The sequence below is a fragment of the Phasianus colchicus genome, chromosome 1, assembly GCF_987193195.1.
Source record: "Phasianus colchicus chromosome 1, bPhaCol1.hap1.1, whole genome shotgun sequence".
In the NCBI taxonomy this organism is placed as follows: domain Eukaryota; kingdom Metazoa; phylum Chordata; class Aves; order Galliformes; family Phasianidae; genus Phasianus; species Phasianus colchicus.
The window spans coordinates 146157548-146176440 of NC_143436.1; the positions used below are offsets into that span (position 1 = coordinate 146157548).

Genomic DNA, 18893 nt, shown 5'->3' on the forward strand with positions numbered 1-18893 from the left:
AAAACCATAGGTGCTTGGTGTCTGTGTGCTTAGTAGAATTTGCTGCTGGGACATGACTTCACAGAATACACCATAAATCTTCTGAGGTCAGAACAGAAATAAAAAGAAACAACAATCCAAACAAAACGCAGTAGAGGAGGTTGAGAAGATAAAGATACCAATCGATAGATTCCTCATTTACTCAGCCACTTGTGGACTGGCACAATAAACAACAGCAAGGAAGTACTTACTTCTAATCTGTTTTATAACAGGCTTCAAAAGATCAAGCCACACCTGAAAATAAAAAAAAAAAGGTGGTGTTATCAGCTCTGAACAAACTACTGCTTGCAAAAGAGCATTTTTTATTGCACCATTTAGATTTCCATTTATTTATCTGGTTTTCCAAGTGTGGGTCTTCTCTCCAGAACTCTTGAAGATGCTCAGGAAACAGCACTGCTAATAAGCTGCTGCTGTTGTATTGCTTTTGAAGCACTACAAACTCAGAGAGCTGGGAAACTGTTTTTTTTTTTTTTTGTTTTTTGGTTTTTTTTTAAATCATAACTGCTTCAGAAAGGAAAGCAAGTTTGGCCAGTAACCATTCATTTTGTGGAAAAGTGAAACAAGGAATTGAGAAACAGACAGTTCTGTGCTGTCACTTGTAGTTCTCACTGCAATAATCTACAGAAATGCAATGGAAAGGGGCTGGGTACTTGCCTTTGAGTTGGAAATACTGGACAAAGAGAGAAATGACAAGACAACCACCTGGACCTGGGGACCCAGCAGAAAGGCCACCATGAGGCCCAGCAATAATTGCAGAGCTCCCTGACAGGTCCCCTGGAGATACGTGACCTTCACCACCACCATCTTAAGGAGGAACATTCTCTCAGATCAAGACCATGAGGCAGACACAGCTTCAAGCATGACTAAAAGCAAGCTTACTATCTGACTGTGTGACATTTTCTCTGTTCCACAAATCTAGGAAGCTCAGGCTGAGGCTTTCCTTAACTGAGTTTAAACAACCTTGCCTGTGTCTTTCCTTAGATTGCAAAAGAGAAGAAATGGAGTGAAATAACATCTTTAAAACCTAAAAGCTTACTCTGTAGTCTCAATTAAAATGGCTTGGACAAACCACCTATCCTCCTTCGTTGGGTCGTAGAAGATAAAAGCCAAATGACTCACAGAAACTAGGGAAGTGTGAAAGCTCACTATCTCCAGCTGACAACTGTACCCAAGATTTTTTATTTTGTTATCTAAATTGCATGGAGCCTTCCTTGGAGACTTCTAGAACTTGTAGAGGAACATCCTACAGCCTTCACAAAGGTTAAAGGCAGTAAAAAACAAATTAACTGAGTCTTTCTTTGGGGAAAAATACATATTGAAAAGAATACACCTTTGGCCTTGAATAATTTCAGGTTATGTAGATACTGCAACATCCTAAAAATATCAGTTTTCAAAGATCACCTAAGAAACCAGACAGAAACAGGCCTGTCTGGTTGCTGTAGGTGTGCCAATGTTGTTTGCTATTTTTGTAATTACTTTATGAGTGCTTCCCATTAGCAAAGTCCTCACGTTCTTGCCCTTTTAAACTCACTAATGTTTCTGAATGGAATTCTTTTTATGTTTTTCAGCCTGGGAAAGTTCTTTTCTTTGGAAGAGCTAAAGAAAGTTGGTTACACAAGAATAGGAAAATAACGTTTATCGCCTGTTAAACTGGTTCTGACACTTTAAGGCATTTCAGTAACTTCAACTGTTTTGTTTCAGAAAGTTGGCATGTACATAATCTACTATGAAGGGTCAGGGACCTTGCCAGATTTAGTGGAGAAAAAAAAAAGCCAGAATATGAAAAAACTAATTTACAAGAACATGGGAGGCATATATTTTGCTTGATACAAAACAAAATCTCTTTCTTTCCAGAGGAAATTTGTGTTACAGCATGAGCACAGCAAGTATGTCATTCCTTTCTCCATTTTTCCAATCATCCTACAAGCTACAGCATCCTTTACCAGACTGCTGAATGCCAGAGTATATTGAATGTATGTAGGGAGAGACGAGAAAGATGGGGCAAGACAAAGACTTCATCACCAAACCCAGGCAATTAATACTTGCACATCATGCAGCTCTCACACTGTATCTCTACACAGCCAATCTGAGATGATTCATAAGCTGGAAAGGAAGAATAATGTGAGGATTGACTTAGGATCTCTGTTTTCCCTTTTCTTTGGAACTACAAAGGATAGATTATTTATTTTTGAAACAACGTCTGGCATTCTGCAGTAGTGACTGGACTGGAGCAGCTGGAGAATTGGGGCAGACATCAAGTATGATGAAACTCTGTAAAATCCCAGGCTTAGCAACAATGCCTCATTTCTCCTCACGCTGAGGGAAAGTGCAGCCTCAGACCCTCCATTTTCATCTCTTGTGCATGTCTTCTCTTCTACACACACAGCACACTTGAACATATACAGCTGCTGGGCATCATGACATACAACTGTCAACATGTAATACATGAAGCCTGGAGCCTGGCACGCTGAAACAAACACAGCTGAACTGTGAATGTAACTTCACATACATATGATTACATCCAAACAAATATGCTGCAAATATTTATTTTTCCTTTGCCATTGCCCTCTTCTCTGGACAAGCAATTAATTATCTTCAGATGATGAGAATGTAAAATATGTATGTGTGTTATATTTCTTAGATACAGAACTAACCGCAATTTATTTATTTGCGCAATGCTTGAATTCTCCATTACGAAGCTCAAAAAGTTTTAAATCCCACAGGAGCATTTGTCTCAGCTGCATCATAGAAACTGAGAATTACAATTTAAATGTAAGTATCACTCTCATCCAGAAAGCTGCTGCACACTAAAGCAATGATTCATAATCAAATCTGCTGCTGCAACAGCTTCTGCAAGTTGCTTTTAGAATACAATAGAACACAGAATAGAATAGTTCTGTTGGAAGGGAACAACAAAGATCAAGTCCAACTGCCTGACCACTCCAGGACTAATCAAAAGTTAAAATATATTAATGAGGGCATTATCTAAGTCTCTCTTGAACACTTACAGGCATGAAACATCAAGCACTTCACTAAGAACATTGATCCAATGTTTGACCACCCTCATGGTAAATTTTTTCATAACATCCAGTTTGAACATCCTGTGGCACAGCTTTGTGCCATTCCCATGCATCCTCTGAATCATAGAATCATTAAGGTTAGAAGATCCTAAGATCATCCAGTCCAACCATCAAACAGGAGCCTAGCAGAGGATCCTGTCACCAGGGAGCAGCAACCAGCAACTCCCTCCGCTTCCCTTCCTCAGGATGTTGCAGAGAGTAATGAAGTCGCTTCTGCACCTTTTTTTCTCCAGAATGAACAAATTAGGTGTCCTCAGTCTCTCCCCATAGGACATGCCTCCCAGCTTTATTACCATCTTCACTGATTTCCTCTCAATGCTTTCAAGGACCTTAACATCCTTTTTATATCACGGAGTCAACCTAAGTACATTAATTCCTCTGTATTTCACAGCTGAGGCATACCTGTCTAGACACAGGCTAGATTTGGGGATCTCAGCCTTCTTGAAAAGCAAATAGTGAAACAACTGGTGGATACACTGACCAGCACTTTCAGATACTTGGTTAATACTACCTTTTGCAGGAGTAGGAGCTATAGGAGATACCATCCTTGACGCATGGAGGCATTTTCCTTTAGGTCAAACTGGGAACAGCCTTGGGGTTTTCTTTCTACCTTCCTCTTCATCAGAGCCTTAGATCCCCCACTGAGATCATCTGGATGTATTTCCAGCCTGCCACTGCAAGAGCCTCAGGCACTGGCCGCACTTCAATCCATCCCGTGTTCTGCCTCAAGCAAATAAACCATTTTGTTTTCACAAGACTGAAAACTATTAGTTTACTTCAGGTCTCTGAGCAAAACACAGAGGGTCATCTATTTGAAACTTAATGACCTGTGAAGTAGAGAAGGTTGATCAAATGACCTTCACTATTTTTTTGAAAACTAAAATACAACTGTACATACACTAGACAGTAGGATTTCTTCCAGCTTTACCTACAAATATAAGGAATGTTAGTATGTCATTACGAACATGGCTACAGGGACCCCTGTTCTAATAGCAGCATGCAGTTGGCACTGTTTTGAAGAGTTACATTCTCTCAAGTTACCTAAAGCATTAGCCAAGGATATCTGGCAAAATATGAAACATTGTAGTAAACCGTGCTTCACGTAAATCCAGAAACAAACTATGAAATGGATCAGTTTTAAAGGTCAACATCCATTTTTTCAAAATTTCCTCTTAAATACAGTTAAGCATAAAGCTTTACAACCTATACTGTTCAGTTTAAGTGTCTACATAAGCCTGCACTTACGGCATGGCAACAGGTTACTGCAGCAGCAGCAGCAGCAGCTGAATCCTCCCTGGCCTTTGGTTAAGAAATACTGTTCCTTAAAGAAAATTTGTATATAGATAGAAACAGATCTTTCTGAAATTGCCTTAAGTCACCTCCTTTACATCAGCCAGGTTACTGATGCAGAATTGACTGAACAGACAGTAGATTCAGCATGCACCAGAATGTACCAGTCAATCAACCCAGATACCAAGCATACATGTCACGAGGTCACATTAGAAAACTGAAATGAAGTAAGCCTCAGAAAGAAAGCCATATGAGACTAGGAAGTCACTCGCCTTTGGCTTTTTCTGCTACAGGATACTGTTCCCACCCTGGAAGCATTAGTGCAATATCTAATTGTTGCCAGTAGCTGTTCTCAGAGTCCAAAGTGTCAGGACCAGCACACCTGCTTGTGCCACATGGCTCCGCATATACGACTTTCAACAGCTTATTTGTGGATTTTATTTTTCTTCCTTATTTTTCTTTTTTATTAACCTCATTTTATCTAATGTCTTCTTATCCCAAGATGTTTTTCACTGAACTCCATCACAATCACTGCAACTTCTGTCTGCAGACTCCACGCTCCAAATTACTTGTGACTGTAAAATCAGAGCTGAGACTCTCCAGCAGTCCTGCTGCTGGCTGCTCTACTGCAACTGATAAAAATAAAATGCTTTTCCAACTCGTGTTTGAATTGGCTGCTACTTTCAACACAGATGAAACTTGACAGGAGTAATCAGGTTTTAAAAATGTTTCTTCAAATCCAGCAGGCAAGCGTTTTTTAAATAAAGTATTTTTTCCCTTTTGGAATTCAGTATTAAACATAGCTTGTAAGTAAGGAGCTGGAAGAAAGAATAAAGAGCATACGTAGATGAAAACCAGGTGAAAATTAACTTTTTACATACCATCATCTTTTTATGGTCTGGAAACTCAAGGCCAAAATAGTCACCTTCAACAAGGTTCAGGTGGTTGCAAACAGCGTCATGCAAAACTTTCCCTGGAGCTCTTTGCTGTAAGAAGAAAACAAAGCCTAGGGTTAAATGCTGCAGATCAACAAAGATGCTTTTAATTAGTGGCAGAAAAATTACTGCGCTAAGAAGTCATCCTGCAAACAACACTGTCAATGCAGCTAACAAAATCAGCAGTTGTTCCAACCATACCCACAGGGCAGTTGAAAATAATTACACTAGTTTTAAAGCCATGGAAAATATCTGTTCATCTCTGGATGGCAGCTCTCAATCAACCTCTAGTGCATTTTTGGTTTTAAGAGGAAAATACTATAAAACAGAAAAGATCTATAAAGCACTGAAGCTGGTCAAGGCTCCTCTGTGCTACTCTCATGAGAGTTAATGAGTAAATCAAAGGATTTGAGAGCTAACATTTCCTTTCACACTGTAAACATCTTCCCACTACAAAGACCAGATGTTCAGCCCAATATTAGCTCCCAGAGACACAGTTTTGCTGATTGTGAGGATTCTTCTCATCAGCACATCAGTTAAATCCACACCTGCAGCCAATACCGCAAATTACAGCTCACCAGCAGTTCTATGGCAATAAAAAAAAAAAACACAACACTTTCTCAGTATAAAAAGGCCAATCACTGAAATCAAATATTTTGTTCTCTACAGAAATGTATGTATTCTAAATCAAAGGTCCCTGAAAAAGAGATCTCTAGTCACTTGAGAATAAACAATAGCCCACCACTAGATAGCACAAACTCCTCCATTACAAGAGACCCGTGGTCCTGATCACACCCCATCCAAGCACCCTTGTGCTCAGCTTACAGACTCGCCCTTTTCCTTTCTGCCCAGTAAATAATTATGAGATCAAAATGAAACAGCAGTAAAAGAGTGAACAAAACAAAACAATTAGGGCAGCCAAGCCAGTCAGCTGAATCAGAAAGGACAAACGTAAGGCCAGGTTCCTGCATCTCCAACAGGCTTATTGCTGTTATAATCCAAAATTTGTCACGATGGGGTTTGGTCTCTGTTTCACCATACCAAAAAAAAAAAAAAGTCCTCACAATTTTCCACCTAATTCCACTGGGATAATTCCTGGTTTCCAGCCACAACTCTAAGTACAAAATATCTTTTCAAAGGAAATTTATCTAGCATATGAATTGTGAAAAGTCAATACTCAGTAACAAAGCTTGCAAATTAAGAACACCCATTTTCTGAGGCAGGAACATGCCGCCATGGTGGCACTGCCACCCAGGTGATGCAGGAGGACACAGTGACACAATCCATCATGGTTGGCCAACTTTGAGGGTGAAATTGCAAGGGAAAAGCCAAGCCCACCTCCAAAGGAACTTGCAGAGCTGGTTTCTGCTCAAGGTTTCTGCCTCTGACAGACCTATGCAACCAGGAAGCAATGTTCCCTTACAATGCTTTATTAACTGTTACGTTAGCACCAGTGCTACCCCACCACACAAGGTTAGTGGAGGAGAGCAAGCCTGTCTGATCTCAGACCATGAGTAAAAGCAGCAGATTAAAACCTGCTGGGTGTTTTCATACAGTTTTTTTTTCTTTTTTTTTTTTTTCCTTCTATGCATTTAGACAACAAAACAGCAGTCTTGTAGTATTTACATCACTCGGCATCTTCTCTGAAGTATGCCTCAGTAACATGAAATGCTTCTTACTCAAGTATGTGGAAATACAACAATTATTCTAAACTCATCTTAGCTTTGATCAGTCTAAGTCAAAATAAAATCTGACAGTTTATTCAAGAGGAAATGCTGCACATATAAAATCTGCTGATATTTAGAGCCTGATGACACTCCCAGCCTTGCAGGACCAGAAGGAAAAGGAACATCCAAACATCCAGGAACTCTCTGGTCTCACAGAGATGTTGATTCAGCGCTGTTCCATGACATCCTTACTAAAAAATTTAAACACAATAAATTAAAATCTCAGTCTGCTGGGTAGGGAACAGAAAAAGCGGTCACTGGGGTTGCAGCAAACACCGACTGACAGAGGAAGCATTCAGGAATGAATGTGCCGCACCAGTGACAGCATCTGCAGCCTGCAGTAGTGTTTGACTTCAATGTGCTTACAAGGCCTATGGGACAACACAAGTTTTCTCCAGAATATGGAAGGCGTTTTCCAGCTGCCAGACGTGAGCTTGCTGTCATGTCTATCTCAGCCATGAGGCAAAGCTTCTTGGCTCTGTGACTGCACCCACACCTCACAAGCCACAGCTTGGCCATTTTCTCTACTCCATGCTGGTGCGGGCTGCAGGCCTGACTCATGAGGCCTTATGAGCTCCCAGTAACTCTGCATGCATGTAAAGGTGTGGAGCAGAGAAAAGCTATGTCATAGGAGGGCTTATCCTTGCCATACAAATCATTTCCTGATAAATGACCATCATGAAAGCCTCAAACACTGAGATGAGGAAAGGCTGAGAAGGTTGCTGATGTGGCCAGATGCTGGGGGTGGGAGAAGAGGAGCCAGGAGACCTGCCTCCTGCTCTCTTGAGCCTCATCAAGTGGGAGCTCACACAAAGGAGAGAAAGAGCTGACCTGAAAGTGATGATAAAGAGGAAGACAAAGCACATAATGGTATGTTGAAATGGAGGCTACCACAATTAAGGCTTGTAGCAAGAGCATACCTCCAGACCATCAGCTACCATGGATTTCCCACAGCTGAAAGAGAGTGAGAGAAAAGCAGCAGAAAAGTATGGTATGTTGGTGGCATATAAGTGGGAGAAGTTGTCATGCAACAATCTGGAGCAGAGAAGCATCTGCAGAAGGTGGCAGTCCCCTGTTCCTATTTTTGTTGACAGCCAGATTCCTGCAGAATCATAGAATCATTTTGGATGGGAAAGACCTTCAAGATCAGCAAGTCCAACTATTAAGCTGAGATCCATCACTAAACCATTTCCTTTGGTGGCACATCTTTTAAATGCCTCCAGGGATGGAGACTCCATCACTTCCCTGGGCAGAGTGTCTCAATGACTGACCACCTTTCCATGAGGAAATTCTTCCTAATATCCAATCTAATCTTACCCTGGCACCACTTGAGACTTCGTTGTCGAACAACAAAGAAAGACTGCAACTTCAAAGGGCAATGCCTCCAACCAAAATACCTACCTATGTACGTTGGCAGTGAACTTTTCCTAAGCAAAACAGTTGTACCCTTTCACTCTTGATAACAAGTAGTCCAGATACCTGTTAGAGATGAATCCCAGCCATACTGACAGCAAGGAATTGCCATTACTCTCCTGAGGTGGTATTTAGCTACACTAAAGTAACACTCTAATTTATCGCAGTGAAAAGAAGCTCACTGATTTCAAGCTACACATCCTTATTGCTTAATGTATTTTGAACTGGCCTTTCATTCAGATCCGTGAAATTACATTTTAAAAGTCACTTTACATTTTCAGGGAACGCCAAGCCACTAACTTCTAAATCATAAATAATGTACATCACCACATTTAGCTGCAAGCTATGAAGATACCCAAAGTAGCCTACCTTAAGCATTGTGTATTCAGCATTTGCTGTCTGCTCATTATTTCAGTCTTATTCAATTCAACTTCCCACTACTTGCACAAAAATCCCAAACAGTAAGTTGCTTATGATCTTCCACTGGTTAAAATTTTAATAGATTTAACAATTCTTTAACATTCCAGAGACTTCCAATCATCAAAAAAATCCCTCTACATACAGGTTTAGACCATTCTTTGGCACAGACTGAAATACAGATTCTTTTTTTTTTTTTTTAAGAGAATGCACAGGCACTATCTGGAAAATGTCCAAAACTATTAAAGAAGGGGCTTGGGGCATGTTTTTCTCACCCTCCCAGCAATTACTTTAGCAGTCAGCAGTCATTTCACTAACCATCTACCAAACCAATGTGTCAACTTAGGACTAAGCAGTGACGAACTGTTTTTATCTGTCTAGCCAAATTTCATTGAAAGCTTTTTTGTTTTTTTACAATATTGAGCAGTAAAATCAGGTTAAAGCAATAACAAAAATCTCTACCAAAACAAAATATAACAACCAGTTTATCTGGAACATCTAAAAATGTGTCTCATCAGTCTTCTGGTCAGAGCAAGAGACAGCTTCATGAGGAAGCACTTTCTATCTGTTTCTTCCTTCTTTCCTTAAGGCCCTGCTCCTTTCATGTTTTGAGTGCTTAGAACCAAAATGGGACAATTTGGTAAAACTAAATACTTCAGGTTACTGTGATTTCCAAAGTATTTTGTACTTCAGTATAACAACTGTCTTGCAATGATAATGCAAACTTCACCCAGTCTTTTCCTAAGTGTTTTTGAAGTTATGTTGAGTCACAGTCAATACTAAAAATAACAACTCCTTGTTCTTAACAGTATGAATTTTCTCAGTTATTCAAAACTGTTAAAAATTATATATGTATCTACAACTCTTAATGGAAGAAAAAACAAGAAGTGTTCATGATAAGCAAACAGTCTAAAAATAACCTCAAAGATGACACTGAGCAACAGGGTTCTTAAATAACTCTGGCAAAAAATTTATACTTCAAAGTAGTCTTGAAAACTACTTGTAATTGAACAGCGCTGACAGCATCTGAAGACAAATTTCGTATTATATCCAGTTCTCTTTTCTGGCATAAAATGAAATTCATATTTCATGTTTAACAAAAGTCTACTATACAAAGGGTGGGTTAAAAGCAATAAGAACTGGTCTGTATATCACTGCTCTGGACCTAACACTGCCAAGACACCTGGAGATCCTCTGCCCTTTTTCTCCTCACCTCACTTTCAAAGCATAGGTGTTAATCCTATAGGAAGGATTAGATGACTACAAAAATAGCTTTAGATCATACAGATAGCTCTTAAACCTGAGCTTGCTAGTTTTTAGTTTACTGTTCAGCACTGTTCAGGCTGGGAAGTCTTGAAGAATTGGGCTTTGCCACCTTCAGTGAACCAGGACCAAGCAGCAGCCTGTTCCTGCTGGAACACAAGAATCAGGGTGTAAGAAAAACACCACAGTTGGTCACATTTTTTACTCCAAAAGATGGTGCTTCAGGGTCCTCAGGGCATGCAGCCTAGACACCCTTATGCGCTGGCAGAGAAATTAAGTCCTACCTTTCAAAGGCATGCAGGATACTTGTAGGCATGCAGACCCTCACTTTGCACTACAACCAAGGGATCAACCACATTAGGAGGGATGAAGCAAAAGGAGCATATTTTTATTTTTGATTTATTTAATTATATAAATAATTTTTATTTGATAAACCAAAGGCACCTCGTTCCTTTTAAAATGCTTCCACTACGACATTGTTGAAGGCTCCACTCCTGGAACATATCCCACATGTTTTTGCACAGACTGTGTGCATACACTCAAAGGCAGGATTGAGGCCAAATGGAGTAACAAAATAAGTCTCTATTACTACGCTAAAAAAGGCAATTGATCATCTGGTGTGTGTGCACAATACGACCATTTAGCATTCCTTTCTTTGTAGATTTCAGTGGACTGCTTCTCTACTTTACACTCACCACATAAGCTATGCTCCTTTTAGTACCAGTGCTTGCCTTTCACAGTCTGATCTACAGTTATTGAGGTAAAAATACAAGGAGAAGGAATTTAATAAACTCACATTTTTAGCACCTTCTTAAAAAGAAACACATAATTTTCTGCTTTTGAATAGACATAGATTTGTAACTGTAGCCATGCTCTTGGATTTCTGCCTATGATAAACTGGCTTATGTCAAAAGCAGAAGGATTGTTCTCACTAGACTTTAAACTCTCTCTTCTGATTCCCCAAATCAATGTTAGTACAAATACCCAAATGTAAAATTCAGGTGAAAATTAAACACTTAACAGGAAAAGGAGCAGAATATTATTGCTGCTTCTAAAGACTCTTCTTTAATAGTTAAATATCGCGGGAGTAAAAAGGAAAAGACATAATGTAAAGTAGCACGATGAGGGTATTTTCACTTGTTTTCGATTAATTTTTTTCTTACAGCAGGGTCAGACCAATACAACATTCAGCTACAGTAAACTCTCAAGTGTATCCGGACCTCTATAATTACAGTACAGTAAAGCTGCTGGGACTGGACACTCTGGTCTCTTTTTTACTTGGCTCATAAAATCATTGCTTTGTAACTTAATGGGCAGATACAACCCACTTTGTATTATATATGCAAGTGAGGAGACAGATAAAAAATGAGAAGAGATGGGTAGCTTCTGAACTGAGCCTTTTGTGCCACACACTAACATGTCATCTCCAGATATAGCGATACAACTGCTTCACTTCTCTGCTGTTCTAACTAATGCAGACTGATAATAATTTTGAATTTATTTCCTGCTATCAAATTACTCTAATTTCTACTTGATGAGAAGCTTGTTAATGTAGAACCAGCAACAACTACTGTGAAACATAGGAAGTTCTTCTTGAATGTAGGAAGTTCCATACTAACAACATATGGAGTGACTTGTTTATAGTAAGGATGCCCAGAGAGGCTATGGAGTCTCCTTCTATGGAAATACTGAAGACCCTCTGGACACCTACCTGTGTGTTCTATTGTAGGGAACCTGCTTTAGCAAGGGGGTTGGACTTGGTGATCTCTTGAGGTTCCTTCCAACCCTGCGATTCTGTGATTCTGTGAAACAAGTGGAGCCCTTTGTGAAGAAGAGCCTGGAAAGAAAGGGGCAAACTATTGCAGCCTGGAGAGCTTCCTTGTCAGGTAGCTTTAGGAACACAATCCCACAGAAGAATTCATTTTGCACCAATGTCAAGATCTAGAACTTCTCCTCAGCTATATACCACAAACTCAATAGACCAAAAACTATTCATCCTTTAGTCACTGTAGTCTAAGTACACATCTGCTTATTCCAAAGCAAGATTTGTGGTGAAAAGCATAAACAAAATACCTCATGAGCAGCTTCCCTGTTCCATAGTTCCTTTACCTGCATTACAGCATTTAACTTTGCTTCTGGTAGTACAACTGTAATTGCTAGCTTCTAAAGATAAGTGTAAAATATCTGTAGGATTTCAGCAAAAGCAGAACAAGTCTTCTAAGCAACAGTTCCAAGCTGCAGAATTTCTCACAGAGACCATTTCATTTTTGGAGACTTACAGTGGGAGACTTTTGCCAGAGCCACAGCTCACTAAAACCAAATTATTTTTCTTTAACATCATTTCAAAAGCACACTGCGGACAAGAAAAGTGAGGCATTAAAAGAACAATGAAAAAGCTTACTAAAAATATGTCATCTTATTCCCTAAAATAGCTCTGGCAATTGCTGAGTCATCTCTGCCTAATTCTACTAGCAAAGCTAAATCGTGGTTTGCGGCTGCACTTTCTCCCATTATCAAGGCAAACATCCACTGCTGAAAGAGACTGTATTCCTTTCTGCAGAGCTGACACAGAATGGGGACGACTTGCAAGAGCCAGAACCAGTCCATCGTGAATTTCAGATCTTGAAGTGAGTCGCAGGGAATGTGCATGAAACATATGATCTGAAACAAGTAACTGCAAAAAATGGAAGGCAACACTAAATGGCTTTTATAAGCCAGGTCCACACTAACAAAGCTTGCCTGAAAAGGTACTTTGGCTAAGGGGAAGCTTGCTGAGGGTTGCGACAAGTGAGGAGGCCACCCCAAAGCTATCCCAACCACAACAGCAAAACCCTTAGTGGAGACTAAGGGATGCCAAGAGGCCCCTCTCTGACAGAGACTGCTCCTGCATAATCTATACTTCACTGAGGGCCAGGAGGTGTGATTGAGCATACGTCTCCAGCAGGATGGGATTGGCTGTGTCCTACAGCTATGGGCACAGCCTGCTGCAGCACAAGGATGCCTGCAGCCCAACCACAGTGTGTGCACTGCGGCCACTGGCTTTGGAAAACACACATCACAAGCCCTGTTTTCAGAGGGAATTTGATGTGAAGCTGATACAACCTCATTTTTCATAAAGTTTGCTTTATGGAAAGTTGCTTTCCTGAAGCTGAGCTCTGGAAGTAAGTATATACCTGTCAAATAGATGTTGATATTACTTTCCCTCCCTGCAAGCAAAAAACTGAATGAATTTAACCCTTGGCCTCAGAGCTATTTAGCAGCACACTGTGCTCCTTGTTTCTTCAGAAGAGCTGAAACTGAGGTTCAGAACACTCATTAAAAATACCTCGGATTGAATTTCATAGCCCAGAACTTTTGAAAAGGAATATAATGGTACCATTCAGTGTTCTCGGTGTAATTCAGCAGTGTAGCAGCCAGCATATAATTGGGGATAGAAACCCCAATCTCTGTGACACCCCCTCTACCCTTTGCCTCCTAATTTTCCACTGCTTTATGTTTCAAGACAAAAAAAACATCTAATCACTTTCTAGGGTTCTCTTTTTTTAAAAAAACATTAATTAGTGTTTTGAGATTAAAATAAAATCATTCAATTAATCAGACCCCTTTCTTTTCTGGTCTGTTTTCTTTTTTATTTTTCCTCACTTTGTTTAGCTACAAATAATCACTTTACTGAATTGAAGGAATAGGCAATTCTGAAGTCAATCCATGTGAAAAGCAAAACTGTTACATGCTGATCTGAAATGTGAGATTACAGAAAATTATTACTATATTGGAGCTATTAACTCCAAAACCAGACTGAGGTGCAAGAGGCTATTTACTATTCTTATTTGGATGCATTTTATTTTAGCCATGATTCTAAAAAAGCCCTATGAAGAAATCATTTCAGTGTGAGAACTCAGGCCTAGAAAAACAATAACAGGCAAAATATGAGATCCTAAATCGAAAGCAAAATCAAACCTAACAGCCAAAGCTTCTGATAATCCTTCTTCAGTACTGCAGCACTCTCAACGTGACCATTAATTAATCTGAGCAAGACCTGACACCATCCAAAGCAGCACACATTTTACTTTTCGCTTTATTAGGGCAAGGAAAGCACATTTTAATAACAAGGCACAGAATTTTTCATGACCAGATTGTTAACTTGAAAGTACAAGCTTAGATGAAGCCTTCAGGCTATGGCTGCAGCTAACCTTAATGCATTCATCTTAGTTCTTGCCTTCAGTGAGGCTATTGCTCCAACAGGATCTCGTACACCTCCAGCCACAATGTGAGCCAGAGCAAGGAAGGTAATCCTGCATGAAACAATTAGGACTTTCTGTAAGATCTGCTTGGTCCTGTCTTGCAAATCTGACATAGACGGGCTAAGGAAAAGCTTGGCCATAGCATGCTGTGATTCCTCCAAATTAGATGTGGAGCAATACAGTATTTTATGTATCAACATAAAACTGAAACGGTTCTGAGTTTGTTTCTAATGAACCAAACATAGCCACAAAATGTTTTTTTTAGGAATTGAAACTTCCATGTGCAAAACATAAGCCTCAAAAACTACCTAATCATTAGGGACCTGAAAAGCAGAAGTTTTGAGTTGTTTTTTACCAGCCAGGTTCCCCATACGTAAGAGTTTCTTGTCTGGTCTTGAAGATCAGCCACCAACCAGACTCAAACAGCTCGGTAACCTTTACACCACAGATGAGAGGAAACATTCAACATTTCTCTAAACAGCCTCAAGAGATTGATGAATACATCAGCAATCTAAATGGTCTACTTAACATGTAAAGAAAACAACTTCAGAATACATCAGACAACGGGGGGACAGGGACAACTGCCTATATGTTTACTGGATTGCAGTAGAAGGCACAAGATCTGCGTTAGGTGCATCACTGGTTGGCAAATAAACCAGAGAGAAAAGAGTAAGGAGTGGAATCGGTGTCGTGGGTGGTAGAGTAATGCCTTCTAATACTTGCAAATTTCAGAGGCACCTCACAATGATACAGTTTAAATCGTGTTTTCATGGGAAAATAAAAAATAACCACCTCCCTTTTTAATACAGCAACACAGTTCATCAGAAACATCCTGAGATCTAAAGCTGATGGGACTGAACCCATCCAGCATTAAACACCAATAGAGCTGACAGAACACAGACAGGGCTAGAGGGAATGGCTTCAAGCTATGCCAGGGGAGATTTAAGCTGGATGTTAGGAAATACTACTCTGAAAAAATGGTCAGGCACTGGAATGAGCTGCCCAGGGAGGCGGTGGAGTCACCAACCCTGGAAGTGTTCAAGGAACGTTTGGACACTGTGTTGAAAGAGACATGGTTTAGTGAGAACTGTTGGTGATGGGTAGATGGTTGGACCAGGTGGTCTTGTGGGTCTTTTCCAACTTTGGTGATTCTATGATTCTGTGATTTGTGGTAAATTAGAGAAAGAAGGGTTCTGCAGAGGTGGAAGGCTGGGGAAGAAAGGCCAGCAGGATTTCTGAGCTGCATATGAGTTTGACTGAGAACAGCAGACAAAAGCTGGGCAAAAAGCCTCTGAGCAATCCTCAGGGTGCTTCCCCTGACTAGGAACAAAGTTTTATTCTAGAGCTCAGATGAACTTAGGACAGGCAACTTACATCTGACTTCCCACTCCTTCTTCTGCATACATGTGTGTGCACGTGCATGCCTTGCAGAATTACCTGTGCCTGCAGCTGATGTGCAGCACTTGAGAAAGAGCTCACACGCTCCCGCTTCACTCCCATTTAACAGTGTTTGAGCCTGGAGATTCCTAAGATATCTGCTTTCTGTCACTCAGATAGAGGCTTCAAATATCAAAGGAAAGTGGCACCATGTTATTATCACGAGTACATTAACACCGTCTCTGAAGCAGTTTTTATGGCCTCTGTTTTGTTTTTAAAGTGCTATCCTGTTTTGTGGGTGTTTTTTTTTGTTTTTTTTTTTCCCACACTGTTTAAAAACATGTGTTGTACAGGCTTAGGTACTGTCATTTGGGCTTTGGACAGAATATTTAAAATGAATCTTTAGGTGCAGCAGATTTACAAAGGCAAAGGAGCAACTTAACCATTTTTAAGGCCTTAATAGAGTGCTATGGAATTAGATAATATAAATGAGCTTCATCAGAAACAACAGGCTTCATGGGAAACAAGCATCCTCTATTTGGGATACATCAAAGAGAACTCTTTGGGGATGTGCTGTTCAAAGTCAAACACCAGGCTGACACTACACCACTATTTTGAATACATTTGCAGTCTTAGGTTGAGTTCCTCCAGAGACAAGAGTTTCAATTCATTGGGTCTTAAGGATAATGTGTGAAACTGGGAAAGGTTTTGATTTCATCTAATTCATTATTTCTTAGAGATGAAAACCAAATGTGCTTGAAGATACCATACATCTCATTTTAAATTCACACTTACAAATATGTTTAATCATTGTTAATATTCATGTAATTTCCAAATTCCTAGGCTACGGAAGAGTGATAATTTTATTTGCAGCATAACAATGTAATTGGATGTTGCAAGTGATTACTTCAGGGTTGCCATTTGAGTATATCAATTAAGACTATCACAGAATTGTTAACTGTCAGGGTTTAAGCATCCATCAGAAACAAACTTCCCCATCTCATGTTTTTTATTTATAGGGTAAATCGAGATTAATCCCACCTAACTCTAAGCACTTAATTGAGTTGCCTAAGGCAGAAGAGTAATTTTGTTAGAATCCTTCCTCATCAACAGAGGGGAAATAGGCACTTTCAGACTAAGAGTCAGTCAACCTAAAATCTGAATCACTTGGGAGGTGGCCTCTCTTTGTCCACTTCCTTATAAACTAGAGTGACTACAGTTGATACAAATATTCTAACTGAAAGGCATTTTTCCATGGAGATGCATTCTTTACAGTTGCTGCTAAGAAGCACAGAACTGCCTGCTTAGTGCTGTTTCTGCCACGCACTGCTGAGACTGGAATTGTCAAAGCACTGAAAAGAATGACATTGTTTTTCCCTATGAACAGCTTTAACAACATAGAAACCTTGTGATAAACTTCATGTACAGCCCCTCCTGTTAAATGCTAATTGTTTAGAAAATCATGGATATCTGGAGATAAAGGGCAACAGAACGTTGCTTATAATTTAACACTGATCATTTACTACATTAACTGGCTCATCATAAGATTGCTCCAGGCTTGTTTGCTTTTTTTTCTAAATAGATAGGCACTTTGGTCCCTGTTATGAGATTTAATAAATACCTTCCATCCTTGTTCTCATCAGCTCCCTAGTGAAATTCGGGGTTAGTATATATATTCATGTTAGTCCTCTCCACTATCTCACTACCAACTTCAGAAATTATCCTTCCTTATCCTAATTTACTTAGAGAAGTCAGACTACCCCATTGAATCCTTTTCCACACAGAGTGTGGTGACGCACTGGAACAGGTTGCCCAAGGAGGTTGTGGATGCCCCATCCCTGGAGGCATTCAAGGCCAGGCTGGATGTGGCTCTGGGCAGCCTGGTCTGGTGGTGGGTGACTCTGCACATAGTTGAAACTAGATGATCATTGTGGTCCTTTTCAACCCAGGCTATTCTGTGACTCTATGATTCTATCAGACTAAGGATAGATCACCACAAGAAAAGAATTTCTGCATACAGAAAGACTGCAATGGCATTGAACTACGATCACTGCTTGCGTACTTCTTTGCGTGTCTTCTTACGCATTTCTAATCAAAATGTCTTCTAATGCTTGACAAAGAACATCAAGCAACTAAAACAGAGAGAACTGTACCCCTGATACAGCACTATTATCAGTTCCTGCTTTGTTAGACTGTAAATATTTAGTAAAATGGGGGTTAAAATTACTTAGCACTGAACAACTTGAGACGTCTTGTCTATCCCTACAAATCAAACAAGGTCTTGGCCTGAGGCATGGCATAAGCTTCAAAGGACCCATGTATCACTGGCATGCTTCTTGCTTCTTAATTCTTACTAGCACATCAGTATGCCTTGGCAGGTTCACACAAGCTGAATGAAGGCAGCGACTGCTGAGTCCCAGTGGGAGACTGCTGCATAGTAAACACTGAGGAAGGTAGCCACTACATCCCACTACACGTCAGCCTAAGGCCTGATGACCAAGCAAATCTTGCACAGACACTGCAGTTCTGCTTCTAGCCATCCAGAGTTTGTACCAAAAAGAAGTCTTCCCGACTGTACTAGCATCATGGACCTAAAACCAGGCTGAGAAATTGCAAAGACAAGCAAAGGGAGGAGGATATTATCACTGGAATTTAGGTTTCAACACCTTTGCTGGTAACAAAATCTTAAGGAATCATTATACCAAAGAGAACTTTCTCCAAGAACAAAGTGTGGTTTACTCAGTGAAAATATTACAAAGATTAGTCCAATATTGGATGCAATGGGTAGTTCACACCTGTTTTTGTGTCAGAGAGGACAGGTACCTGCTATTAAGAAAGTCTCCAAGTGCCAGCTGCCAGTACTTGCTGCTCCTCCCATGTGCTGCCACATGCCTATAGCCACAAGCTGCATCTAATTGCTCTCTGTAGCCTACTGGGAATTGAAAGGGGGCTGAAAACCAAGAACCAAAAGAAGAATTAAATCCCCTCCTGGATAATTCATTCCATCCAACATATTGTAACTGCCAGCAGACTGCAAATAATTAAAGCCAAGAAAAGGTGAATTATGATATCACAGTCAGAAACTGCTCCTTCACAGGGCACACAATCCCA

At 40.1% G+C, this 18893-nt stretch overlaps 1 protein-coding gene across 7 annotated transcripts in view; it reads right to left on the reverse strand.

The window, feature by feature from the left end:
• The window catches only part of FARP1 (FERM, ARH/RhoGEF and pleckstrin domain protein 1), a 201537-nt gene that overhangs the window by 59566 nt on the left and 123078 nt on the right, over window positions 1–18893 (reverse strand). For all 7 annotated transcript variants that reach the window (XM_090129465.1, XM_031610627.2, XM_031610626.2 and 4 more), the window contains 2 exons: window positions 5291–5395; window positions 231–273 (listed from right to left, as the gene is read on the reverse strand). In XM_090129465.1, the coding sequence (XP_089985591.1) occupies window positions 231–273; window positions 5291–5395 (148 nt within the window). The remainder of the gene's footprint in view (window positions 1–230; window positions 274–5290; window positions 5396–18893) is intronic.